A 13074-nucleotide genomic window follows, 5' to 3' on the forward strand; every position below is an offset into this window, starting at 1 on the left:
AAGGTTCTAGATGTGGCTTATATGGTGTGTGTATTTTCTTATGAAGTAAATAACCTCGAATCAATATTTTGATGATTCCGGTAGGTTCTTATGATGTGACTTGTACTCACATTTGGTTTGGGTCCTGGGTGACACGAATGCATTTCGGCGCATTATGTGTGAAATTGTGCAAATTAGGTTTAAGTTGAAACTTGTTAATTTTTGATGACTGATTCTTGTTATTTGGCATTATTTTGATGAATTGAGGTAGCGAGCAAGTTTGTATAATGTCATTACACTTGTGTGCATGCTCGGTTTGGAGCCCGAGGGGCTCGAGTGAGTTTCGGGTGAGTATCAGATGAGTTTTGTTAGTTTTAGGATTTCTGGTGCAAACTGCTGGTGCTTTAGGTGTGCAGATCTCGCATTTTCGATAAGGGGCTGGTGAGCTGGTACTTCGCTTTTGCGAATATCTGATCGCATCTGTGGACCCATGTGTTCGCATTTTTGACCTTTGAGTCGCTTTTGCCATTTGGAGTTGGGGGCCGACAGCTTCACGAATGCGAAGCGTAGCTCGCATTTGCGATGAGGGGACTCCTTGCATTTGTGACATTTGGTGGTCTAATGCACTGATCGCATTTGCGATCAGTGTCTCGCATTTGCAGGCATCGTATTTGCGAATAAGTGTTCGCAAATGCGACACCTACAACTGGGTAAAAGAGGGGAAAATGAGACTTAGCTCTTTTTACACCATTTCTCAACCCCAAACACTCTAAAGGCGATTTCTGAAGAACCTTTTCTTCCCAAATTCATTGGTAAGCAACTCTAATTCATTTTCTATCAATTTCCCATTACTTTTCATTAGTTTTTAACATCAAATCTATGAATTTCATGGTAGAAATTAGGGATTTTGGGTAGAATTTAGGGATTTTGTAAAATTGAGATTTAGATCTCACATTGAGGTCGAATTTCGAAACGAATCACATAACCTGTCTAGGGAATGAATGGGTAATCAAATTTTGCCCCGAATCTCTAATTTCGGCTAAGCGGGCCCGAGGTTGACTTTTGTTAATCAAAATTGAACCTTTTTCATCTGTGGGTAGTTTCTAAAGCTTTTTTTTTTGAATTGTTTGATCGATAATTGGCTAGATTTGGTTGGTTTGGAGGCTTATTTGAAAGGCAGTGTCGTGGTTGATTGATTGAATTTGTTGCAGAGTGAGGTAAGTGTGGTGTTTAACTTTTAGTTGAGGGAATTAAGACTTTTTGATCTATTTTCTATGTGAATTACGTGTGGAGACGGTGTATATGCATGGTGACGAGTATATATGCGTCGTCATGGGTTAAAACATGCAGGAGGAAATTGATTTATTGTACCATGTTGCTTTTTTTACCATGCCTTCTCTGCATTAGTTAGATTGTTATTCTTTGATTGTTCGCTTTCATGCTTATTGATTAATTTGAAGTTGTTGGGATGTTGGAAGTTGAATTTGCTTATCATAACACCACGATTAGAGTTGAAATTTGCATCCCACCTTGTAGTGATACTTTGGATTATTGTTGTTGCTTGGTGAGGAAGAGTGAAAAGCACGAATGGTGTTGCCGTGCCTTATTTTACATATTGTTATCATTGATTAAGTGATTGTGAGGATTAAAGCACGAAGGGTGATGCCGTGCACTTGATTGCCTTAATATCATTATCATATCATGTGAGAAAGGCAGTAAACGTACGGAGGGTGATGTTGTGCCATTTTATTTATCGTATCATATGGTGAGGATGAGAGTAAAATCATAAAGGGTGATGACGTGCCATTGCATTTATTATATTACATGGTGAGGATGAGAGTAAAAACACGAAGGGTGATGCCGTGCCATTTGATGATCATTGCTTTTACTTGATTTCCGGATTTGTGAATTTACTTGGCTGCATCGTTGTTTATTCTGGAAAGAGGATACTTGGTGATTTTGTACGTACTGTTTGGTCTAACCCCCTTTCTACATGTTCCCTCCCCGTTATTATTTTACATGCTTTACTTGTTATTTATGTTGCTTTATGTATATATCTACACAAGATTTTAGTAGGTGTCTTGTCATAGCCTCGTCATTACCTCGTCGAGGTTAGACTCGACATTTACGGAGTACATTGGGCCGGTTGTACTCATACTATATTTCTTTACTTTTTGTGCAGATTCTGATGTTGGTCCCAGCAGTGTCTAACCGAGTTTTTGCTCTGATCATATCTATATCTGGAGACTCGAGGTAGACGTGCACGACGATTGCAGTCCCTGAAGTCCCCTTCCATAACTAGCTTTACTATTTATTTTGTTTCGAACAATTGTGTTTTATTCCGACATTGGTCGTAGCACTTATAGCATGCTCATGTACTTGTTACATCAGATTCCGGGATTTGGCTAGTCAGCGTTTTGGAGTTATTATATCAATTTTAAAAAAAATTCACTTTTAATTCTTATTATATTGCTTTCAAATTGGTCTATAAATGATTAGTTGTATACTAATGTTGGGTTGCCTATCAACTGGACGTTAGGCGTTATCACGACACTGCGGTTGAGATTTCGGGTCGTGATATGTTGTTGGACATCAAATATTGTTTTAGTCCTTTAAATTACTAACCTTTAATATTTAAAATATTAATTCGATCATGAGTATTTTTAACATTAATTTGGTTATGAGTATTTACAACTAATGAATACCCTAGAAATAAAAAAAAGATGAGATTCAGTATTTGAACTTCAAACAAAATATTAAAATAGTGAACTAAAGATGACTTCTTTTTCCTAGAGAAATGGTAAACAGAAAGCTAAACTTTCCTTTTTCTTTTCCTCTTTTTACCTTGTTTGCTTTCCCAGTATTGCGTAACAGCCAGTCCAAGATCTGAAGCGTAACAGCCAGTCCAAGATCTGAAACAGCTGCCGGCTCAAGGGTACCGGTCAAGCCGGTTAAAAATCCTCATAATGTAATACAAAAATCAAGACTTCCGACAAAAACTAATTTCCGGAAAAAATAAATAAAAGAGAAAGCAGCAAGCAGTGATGACCAGTTGATTGGCAGAGAAGCAAAGAAATGCTCCGCTGCTTCATAGCTGACTGTCATACCCAAATATCCTTTTCCATTTCCCCTTGATCTTTCATGTATTAAACCCCCCAGAAGTTAGAGAGAAATGGAGGCAAGTGCAGGAATGGTTGCTGGATCACACAAGAGGAATGAATTGGTTCGAATTCGCTATGACTCTGATAGTGGGGTATGCTTTTGGAAAGTACCCTTTTGATATTTTCAGTTAAAAACTTTTTTCTTTATAGTGAGAGTTAGGATCTTTCCTTCTGCTTTTTCAGTTCCTGAATTTCTAATAAATTTCAATCGAATGTGGTGTTCAGATCTAATGTGTGAGTGTGCAGTGAGATTTTGTAAAAAAGTTGGGATCATGGAGCTGATTTAGGATAGGGAATTTGATCATCTTGAATTTGAAGTGTTCAGATTAGTTTTCTTTTTGATGATGTAACAGTGAAGCACTGTTGGTGTTGGGTCAGTGTTCAGATTTGCTTTCTTGAGAATCTAAATTCGCAAATTTACTTGAATTTGGTTACACATTGAGTCTTGGTTCAAGTGTAGACTGAGCTTTAGGTCAATATCAGGATTCTATGTGATTCAGTAGGAGATTCAGTATTTTCGAGTTTAGTAGTTGTTTAATAAGGTACTTTTATAGTTGAGCTTGATCTGATTTTGTTACAATTTTGATCATTTATAAGGTGTACTAAATGTGTCCCGACAATGCTAGGATAGATCTCATTGTTTTTCACCTTTTTGCTGTCAATTCTTATATGTTTCGACATAATTTTCTCTGGAAAAAATGCAAAACTTTGGAGAAAGATAGGCATGCTTTATCCTTAGTTTTAGGCTACTTGATACAACACTGATCACCAAATGGTTGAATCTGATTAATACTTGATTGCGAATACTGTCCTTCCAAAATCAGCCTCTGAATTCAATTAATGTACAATTGAAACTTCAGTAGGTTTGTGGGTACTTATTGTTCAATTCATTGCATTCCTGTTTGTTCTAATTGATTGTTGTGAATGCAGCCTCAACCCATTAAGCCTCTGAACAGTCAGATTTGCCAAATTTGTGGCGATACTGTCGGATTTAATGCCATTGGTGATGTCTTTGTTGCTTGTAATGAGTGCGCATTTCCCGTTTGCCGGTCTTGTTACGAGTATGAACGCAAAGATGGAAATCAATCATGTCCCCAGTGCAAGACAAGATACAAGAGACATAAGGGTGAGATTTCCTGAATAAGTTGTCTAAGATTCTTTTCCTGCTTCATTTGAGTTATTATTTCTTTTCCTGCTTCATTTGAGTTATTATTTCTGTTTCTAAGATGAACATTAGCTAATTGGTTGTGCAAATATTAGGGTGTCCACGAGTGGATGGAGATGACGATGAAGATGATGTTGATGACATCGACAATGAGTTCAATTATGCCCAAGGCAATAGCAAGGCCAGACGCCAGTGGCAGGGAGAAGATGCTTCTTTGTCTTCATCCTCCAGACACGACCCTCAGCACCCAATCCCTCTTCTCACAAATGGGCAGTCTGTAAGTGACAATATGTGCTTATCTCGTCCTTCATGATTGTACATTATGTTACCATACTTCAAATATGTTTTAATATGGTAAATGACGCTACAACCCTTGAAGCTATCAAGGCGCCACTGTTCAGTTACGCCTTTTAGTTTTGATGAAGTAATGTTGCTTCACTTGCTCTTGTGGCTAGGTTGCATTTCCCTCCTAATATTATGTACTGAAGTTAAATAAGGCTCTCAAAAAATATTAGTCATGGTAGCTTCTATCAGAATATCAAAAAATATTTTTTTCAGATTCTGCTTTTGAATCTATGCCTAATTGTTTCTCTTCATCATCCACCATACGTCAGGGGCTTGTACATTACTTGTATCATTGTTCTGTTGGCTCATGAATTTTGAATTTAAATATGGCCCGTGAACAATTGTTTTCTTCTTCTTCTTCTTTCTATGATAAATAACAAGATTTTATTGATACAGCGATAGAGAGTGCTGATACATATAAAGTGCGGTTATTAAAAATAACAGAGTATCCTATAGATCCTGTAGAGTGTGAAGGAACTCCAAAGGGCCATCTATATTGTATACATCTTTCATTTTTGTCGTAAAGGCTAATTAAGTACAAAGATCTATACTCAAATAATTTATCTGCAACTGCTTTGCTGTGAAATATCTGCTGAAGCAAACACTGCTTTGCTGTGAAATATATGCTGAAGCAAACACTAGAAGCTTCATTTATTTCCTTTTGATTATGGTAGGAACCAAAAATGTACAACTATCCTTATTTTTTAGCTTCTTCTTTCCTTAATACTTGTGCATTTTTTTTTATGAAGTTTGTACGATTATTTCTTTGAAGTTATCAGGAATTAATACTTTAAAGAACTGTTACTGCCAAGGAATGAAAAGGACTAGTTGTTCTGACTCTGTTAAATTATTCTCCCTCATGTAAGGATTGTGTCCCGTGAAGGCCACTTTCTGTTTTACACTTATCTTACTAAGTGAAGGAAATGCCTTTTTATGTCGTAATTCCTTTATTTGAAAATTTTCAAAATCTTATTGGACTAGGGAAATGCCTTTTTATGTCGTAATTCTTTTCTTTGTTGTGTTTTATGAGTTTATTGAACTTCTCAAAACATAATTGATCTTAGGTATTTTGTGAGATGCCACACCAGACACACGATCTGTGGGCAAGTGTGTCGTAAATTTCTTTCTTTGTTTTCTTTTATTTATGAATTTATTCGATTTATTGAACTTAATGTTAAAAATTTATTGAACTTAAGAGAACATATCTGATAATGTTAGGTATCTGGTGAGATTCCAAGTGCCACACCAGACACACAATCTGTAAGAAGTATGTCAGGACCCCTGGGTCCAGGAGACAAGCAAGCATCGTTGCCTTATGTTGATCCTAGATTGCCAGGTACAACTTGTTTCAATGTCTCCATTTGATGAAATCCTATCATTCTTTTTTCTTCTGAAACTATTTTACATGTTTTTCCAGTTCCTGTAAGGATCGTGGACCCCTCAAAGGACTTGAACTCTTATGGGCTCGGAAGTGTTGATTGGAAGGAGAGGGTAGAAGGTTGGAAACTAAAACAGGAGAAGAATATGACTCACATGAACCATAGATACACGGAAGGGAAGGGGGGAGACACTGAAGGGACAGGATCAAATGGAGAAGAATTGCAAATGTGAGTATCTTATCTAATAACTGAATAATGAGAGAAAAGTGTTTTAAATTTAGCTCTTCCCCAGAAAGATTTAAATAATTGTTTTTTTGGAGTATCCATTAATTATGCAACTTTGTTGCTCTCTCTATCAATTTCTTGCATGCACGTATTAGTTCGGAAAGAGAAAGATAATAGTTTTACACTTTTTCTTTTAATTATCCCAACGCAACTTCTTATTGATTAGTGAATTTCTCATGGGCATCTAAGCAGTGTTGTCACATGCAACAACAACAACAACAACCCAGTATAATCCCACTAGTGGGGTCTAGGGAGGGTAGTGTGTACGCAGACCTTATCCTTACCTTGGGGTAGAGAGGCTGTTTCCGATAGACCCTCGGCTCCCTCCCTCCAAGAACTCCCCACCTTGCTCTTGGGGTGACTCGAACTGGAAGTGGAGGGTGCTCACCACTAGAGCAACACACTCTTGTCAGTGTTGTCACAGGCGAAAAGTGCAAAAAAGCTCTAAGGTCTGTTGAGGCTTTAACCGCGAAGCGCAAATAAAGTGCGGGCTTTAATGAAAAAAGGCGCAACTGAAGAAAAAGTAAAAATATGTATACGTAGTCCAAGACCAATAACTATAAGCATAAATAACAAATATATGGACAAAAAAATTGATGTTTTTTTACGATAAAGTGAAATATCAATTATTCAGTATCACCTTTTCGGGAATACACTCATTGGCAAGGAAAAATATGTCTTAGAGCCTTGACGCAACATTGAAGCGTTCACAAAGCGAGGCGAAGCACTCAACATGTTTTGAGCCTCGCTGTAGGGCTTAAGCGCGCCTTTGATAACACTGCATCTAAGCTTATATCCTGTTGTTTCACCATTGTAAAATATTTGCTGGCAAGAAGTAAGATAATCAAATATGTGACGATTGCTGGTTACACCTTGGACAGGGCTGATGATGCTCGTCAACCTCTTAGTCGTGTGGTGCCAATCCCTTCATCCCACCTTACCCCATACCGTGTTGTAATCATACTGCGGTTAATTATCTTGGGCTTTTTCATGCAATACCGTCTAACGCATCCAGTGAACGATGCCTATCCTCTGTGGCTAGTCTCGGTCATCTGTGAAGTTTGGTTTGCCTTATCCTGGCTTCTGGATCAGTTTCCAAAATGGTCACCCATCAATCGTGAGACATACCTTGACAGACTGGCTTTGAGGTAAAATTCTCTTGTGGTGAAAACTGTATCAGCATGAGGTTGCCGATCCTTATCTAGATTTCATTTACATCTAATATGTTCTTTCTTGTTTTGTCAGATATGATAGAGAAGGAGAACCTTCACAGTTAGTACCTATTGATGTTTTCGTTAGTACAGTGGATCCCATGAAAGAACCTCCTCTGATTACCGCGAATACCGTGTTGTCCATCCTTGCTGTGGATTACCCGGTCGACAAGGTCTCATGTTATGTTTCAGATGATGGTTCAGCAATGCTAACTTTTGAAGCACTTTCTGAGACTGCAGAGTTTGCAAGGAAATGGGTTCCGTTCTGCAAGAAGTTCAATATTGAGCCTCGGGCCCCTGAGTTTTATTTCGCTCAAAAGATAGATTATTTAAAGGATAAGATTCAGCCTTCTTTTGTGAAAGAGCGTAGGGCAATGAAGGTAGGGAGTGAGATTTAAGCATTTGGTAATTAGTGTGTACTTTCACATTTGCTTGAGCCCAACGTTCTAGATTTATATATTACACTATGGTTTTTGTGGTTGTAAGAAGCTGGAGTCCAAGGTGCTGTAGAGAAGCTATTTTATTGATTATTTGAATATTGAATACAAGCAAACCTTCAAGTCTGAAAATCTTGACTTTGCAGAGAGAATATGAAGAGTTCAAAATTCGGATCAATGCACTTGTTGCGAAAGCACAAAAAATGCCTGAAGAAGGCTGGACAATGCAAGATGGAACCCCTTGGCCTGGAAATAACTCTAGGGATCATCCAGGAATGATCCAGGTACTGTTTGACATTTCCGATTTATTGAAGCTCATGCTCTTTCCTTCGTTGTCCTAATTGATTGAAGCTCATGCTCCTTACAGGTCTTTTTGGGTCACAGTGGAGGCCTTGATACAGATGGTAATGAACTTCCTCGTCTGGTTTATGTTTCTCGTGAGAAGCGCCCAGGTTTTCAGCACCACAAGAAAGCCGGAGCTATGAATGCTTTGGTAATCAACTTATGAGAATTATTTACAAACTTTATTTAGCAAACTATTTGGTTCATAGCTTGAATATAATAATCTACATGGTTTCTAGAGGAGTAATACGCCATATCGCATAGTGTGATCATGTTGCAATCCTTATAACAATTTAGTTTAGAGTTTGAAGGTTCTTTTCACTCATGCACCATTTTGTTTTTCTTCAGATCAGAGTTTCTGCTGTTCTTACCAATGGAGCATATATTTTGAATGTTGATTGTGATCACTACTTCAACAACAGCAAAGCACTTAAAGAAGCTATGTGTTTCTTCATGGATCCTGCTTATGGAAGGAAGACATGCTATGTTCAGTTCCCTCAACGGTTTGATGGCATTGACTTGCATGATCGATATGCTAACCGGAATATTGTCTTCTTTGATGTAGGTCTCTCTTCCATGTTCACTATGTTGTTCTTTACTTGTTATGGTTGCCAGAATGCTCACTTTATGATGTCCTTTTGTAGATCAACTTGAAAGGGTTGGATGGTCTTCAGGGTCCAATGTATGTGGGAACTGGATGTTGTTTTAACAGGCAAGCATTATATGGGTATGATCCTGTATTAACTGAGGCTGATTTGGAGCCGAACATCATTTTGAAGAGCTGTTGTGGCTCACGGAAGAAGGGAAGGAATGGAAACAAGAAGTACACTGACAAGAAGAGGGCAGCAAAAAGAACAGAATCTACTATCCCAATTTTCAATATGGAAGACATAGAAGAGGGTGTGGAAGGTATGTCTTTACAACTTGTCCCATCACTTGGAAATCTTTTTCCTTACTCGAATCCTACTCAATTAAATGTATGTGACGTGGTTCTGAAGCTTCTAACTACTTAACCATACCCAAAGTAAAAGAGAAGTGGGGAAACATTTAAGATTTTAACCTCTTTTCTTGTATCCTAAAGTTCTTTTCCACAATGTATAGCAGTGTTTATGGGTTATCAAATTTGGCCTTTCTATGAAGGGGAGCCTTGGAGCAACAGTAAAGTTGTCTCCGTGTGACCTATAAGTCACGGGCTCTAGCCGTGGAAGTAGCCACTAATGCTTGCATTGGGGGTAGGCTGTCTACATCACACCCCTTGGGGGTGCGGCCATTCTCCGGACCCTTCGTGAACATGGGATGCTTTGTGCACCGGGCTACCTTTTCATGATGTCCTCCATTCGCTGCTATACTATCCAAATCTCTAATTCTTGTCAGCTCTGTTGTTTGTGGTTAAGTTGGCCAATATTCCAACTCCAGTCCTCAATTTGCTTTACCTATCTCTTAGCTCATGCTGCTAAATGCATGAATAATTTCATCGTGACGCTTTCTGTTGATCTTATTGCGTTTCATCTCAGGATACGATGATGAAAAATCACTGTTAATGTCACAGAAGAGCTTAGAAAAACGCTTTGGTTCATCTCCGGTATTTGTTGCTGCTACCTTTATGGAATATGGAGGCATTCCTCCTTCTACCAATCCTGCAACTCTTTTGAAAGAAGCAATCCATGTTATTAGCTGTGGGTACGAGGACAAGACTGAATGGGGCAAAGAGGTACCTCGATTTATTTGCTTTATTTTAATATGTTTTGCTCAGATCTATTGATTTTTTCATTGATTTAGCTTTGATCTTTTCTATTAGATTGGATGGATTTATGGATCTGTTACTGAAGATATTCTGACCGGGTTTAAGATGCATGCACGAGGATGGATTTCAATCTATTGCATGCCTCCTCGGCCAGCATTTAAAGGGTCTGCACCCATCAATCTTTCTGATCGTTTAAACCAGGTACTTCGGTGGGCCTTAGGATCTGTTGAAATTCTGCTGAGTAGGCATTGCCCTATATGGTATGGCTACAATGGGAAACTGAAGCTTCTGGAGAGAATAGCATATATCAACACTATTGTTTATCCCATCACATCACTACCTTTGCTTGCTTATTGCATTCTTCCTGCCATATGTCTTCTAACTGGAAAATTTATTGTTCCTGAGGTACGTGGAAAGTTCCACTTTTTCTTTACACTTCTATTTGTTTCTGATAGTTGTATCAAAAATAGCTGAGTGAAGTAATTACTAGTCCTAACATGACATTTTATATTTTACTAATCCTATTAAAAAGGGCTGAATGTACTAGCTTTGCAAATAGACTGTCTATTGACCTAATGATGAGTCAAAATAAATACAATTATTTCTCTTTCTCACCGTCTTCTAAGCTTCTCTTGAATTGTGACTAGTGGTGGCAAAATGGTTAAAAGAAAACACTATCCACCCATATTATCCATTAAAAAATGGGTCGGATAATAAACTATTGAAAAACGGGTCAAATATGGATAAAGAACCATATTATCCACTTAGAAAATGGATAACCAATGGATAACTAATGGGTTTAGCTTTTACATTTTGTAAAGCCTCAAATTGGGGGTTCCAAGTATGGAAGACTAGGAATTCTCCCAAAAGTGATAATATTCAAGATGCCATGGATAGTATGGATATCCATATTATCTGCCGGTTAACTCGTTTTTTTATCCATATTAAATACGGGTTAATACCTTTTTTACATTACCCATTTTGACCCGTCCAAATCCGCCCCGCCCCGCCCGTTTGCCACCCCTAATTGTGACTAATTTAAACGTTTATTTGTCTTCTTAAATTCCGCCGATGTGAGCTTGCTCACATTGCCATTCCCAAGACCAAATATAGGAGGGTTGCGGTAGGTTGTGCAAAACTAGTCAATTTATGATTTGTTTTCTTAGTGATGATTTCTTCCGAGTTACAGTCATTGTCTGGATTCATTTGGAATACCAAATGGAAATGACTTTTAGTTGTAGAGCAAGGTGATTAAGACCTAGGGTCAATCAACTGTAAATTGTGGGCCAAAGTGATTAAAATCTTTTCAATCAAACTTGATCTTGTTTCTCTTGAGAGAGAGAGGATAAGATGCCATTGTTCAAGGTCTCTTTTACCCCACTCTGGTGGAATTTTGCCCCCTCGAGTGATGCTTACACATTTAATTAGTTGTGATCAATCTGGTCCATAGATAATTTATATTCACCTGGCTTCCTGTCATGCAGTCAGCTTGATCTTTACGTCATTGTATGTTTATTCACATAATTGTCCTTCAAATTCTGTATTAACGCACCTGTTCCATGTACTCCGGCAGATAAGCAACTATGCTAGCATGTGGTTCATTCTTCTCTTCCTTTCCATTTTCGCAACTGGTATACTGGAGCTTAGGTGGAGTGGTGTGAGCATTGAGGACTGGTGGAGAAATGAACAGTTCTGGGTTATTGGTGGTACATCGGCTCACTTGTTTGCTGTCTTCCAAGGTCTACTAAAAGTGCTTGCAGGGATTGACACAAACTTCACAGTCACGTCAAAGGCATCTGATGAGGATGGAGATTTTGCAGAGCTTTATGTGTTCAAATGGACATCTCTCATCATTCCTCCAACTACAGTCCTTATCTTGAACATGGTAGGAATAGTGGCTGGTGTTTCATATGCCATAAACAGTGGGTATCAGTCTTGGGGGCCTCTATTTGGAAGGCTTTTCTTCGCCATTTGGGTCATCGTCCACTTGTACCCTTTCCTCAAAGGTCTTTTGGGACGGCAGAATCGTACTCCTACCATCGTTATTGTCTGGTCCGTTCTTCTTGCGTCTATTTTCTCATTGCTTTGGGTGCGCATTGATCCATTCACATCTGACGCCACAAAAACTGCTGCAAGAGGTCAATGTGGCGTCAACTGCTAGTGATGTTTGATGGCCATTTGATTAAGCTAAGTGGCAATTGTTGCTTTGTATGTAGTTTTAAAGATCTTTAAAGGGCACCAAAACACATGCAAGGCCTCATAGTAATGTTGTACCATTGTCCTATTGTCAGAAAGGAAGTGTGATGGATGGAAAACATGCGACACTTCTGTATTTTTTGCCTTCTGTTAATATATTCTTATTGTCTCAAATGTTCAGGCGCAAGTGCTATAGCTTAGGTGGAGAATTTTAGTATTGATTTTGTTTTCATTGTGCAGTATTGGTTTATGTTGAGGCTGTCACTTTCTTCAAAGGGTGATGATATCATAATTTATGAGTACATGAAATCCAATGTCACTTTTTATCTCCTTATTTCTGAGTTGTATGTGTGTGTGGCTGCAAATCCAATGTCATTTCATCTCATGCGTGCAGGTTGTTGTAACGACCCAATAGGCCGTTTTGAGTTCTAGCATTCCGTTTTGTGATTTGAGATCATGAATAGCTTGGTTTTATGATTTATAACTTGGTCAGTTTCGATTTTTGGAAAATCTAAACGTGTCTTGAAAGAGATTCTAATTTTAGAGCTAACTTTGTTAGAGTTGACCATGGTCAACATTATGGGCAAACAATCTCGGATCGGTGTTTTTACGACTCCGGCAGGTTCGTACGATACTTATATGAATATTTGGTTGGGGGCTCGGGTAACCCGAGGTTGTTTCAACGCTTATTGTAGAAAATTGGAAAAAGTTGAACTTTAGAAACTTCAAAATTTTGGTTTGATGGTTAATTCTCGATTTTGATGTTATCTTTGATGTTTTGAGCAGAGCAAGTTCGTATTGACTATTAGACTAGTGATGATGATTATACA

General features: G+C 38.3%; 1 protein-coding gene across 1 annotated transcript; it reads left to right on the forward strand.

Annotated features, from left to right (window-relative positions):
• The first annotated feature begins 2770 nt into the window (after positions 1 to 2770).
• Positions 2771 to 12578, forward strand: LOC142171524 (cellulose synthase A catalytic subunit 1 [UDP-forming]-like). The gene is made up of 14 exons (XM_075234115.1): positions 2771 to 3232; positions 4071 to 4266; positions 4401 to 4582; positions 5869 to 5986; positions 6068 to 6257; positions 7196 to 7462; positions 7560 to 7905; positions 8109 to 8246; positions 8330 to 8455; positions 8653 to 8865; positions 8949 to 9213; positions 9819 to 10015; positions 10103 to 10453; positions 11622 to 12578. Exons 1-14 carry the CDS (start codon positions 3152 to 3154, stop codon positions 12207 to 12209), a joined length of 3258 nt encoding a protein of 1085 aa, XP_075090216.1. The 5' UTR covers positions 2771 to 3151; the 3' UTR covers positions 12210 to 12578.
• Positions 12579 to 13074: the final 496 nt, after the last annotated feature.

This window comes from Nicotiana tabacum, chromosome 17 (genome assembly GCF_000715075.1).
Source record: "Nicotiana tabacum cultivar K326 chromosome 17, ASM71507v2, whole genome shotgun sequence".
Classification (NCBI taxonomy): domain Eukaryota; kingdom Viridiplantae; phylum Streptophyta; class Magnoliopsida; order Solanales; family Solanaceae; genus Nicotiana; species Nicotiana tabacum.

Bases quoted from the DNA above. Each gene is read 5' to 3' on its own strand.
- LOC142171524 (XM_075234115.1), top strand. From the start codon at position 3,152: ATGGAGGCAAGTGCAGGAATGGTTGCTGGATCACACAAGAGGAATGAA. The intron at 6,258-7,195 runs GTGAGTATCTTA...CACCTTGGACAG, and splicing joins AATGGAGAAGAATTGCAAAT to GGCTGATGATGCTCGTCAAC. The intron at 8,866-8,948 runs GTAGGTCTCTCT...GTCCTTTTGTAG, and splicing joins GGAATATTGTCTTCTTTGAT to ATCAACTTGAAAGGGTTGGA.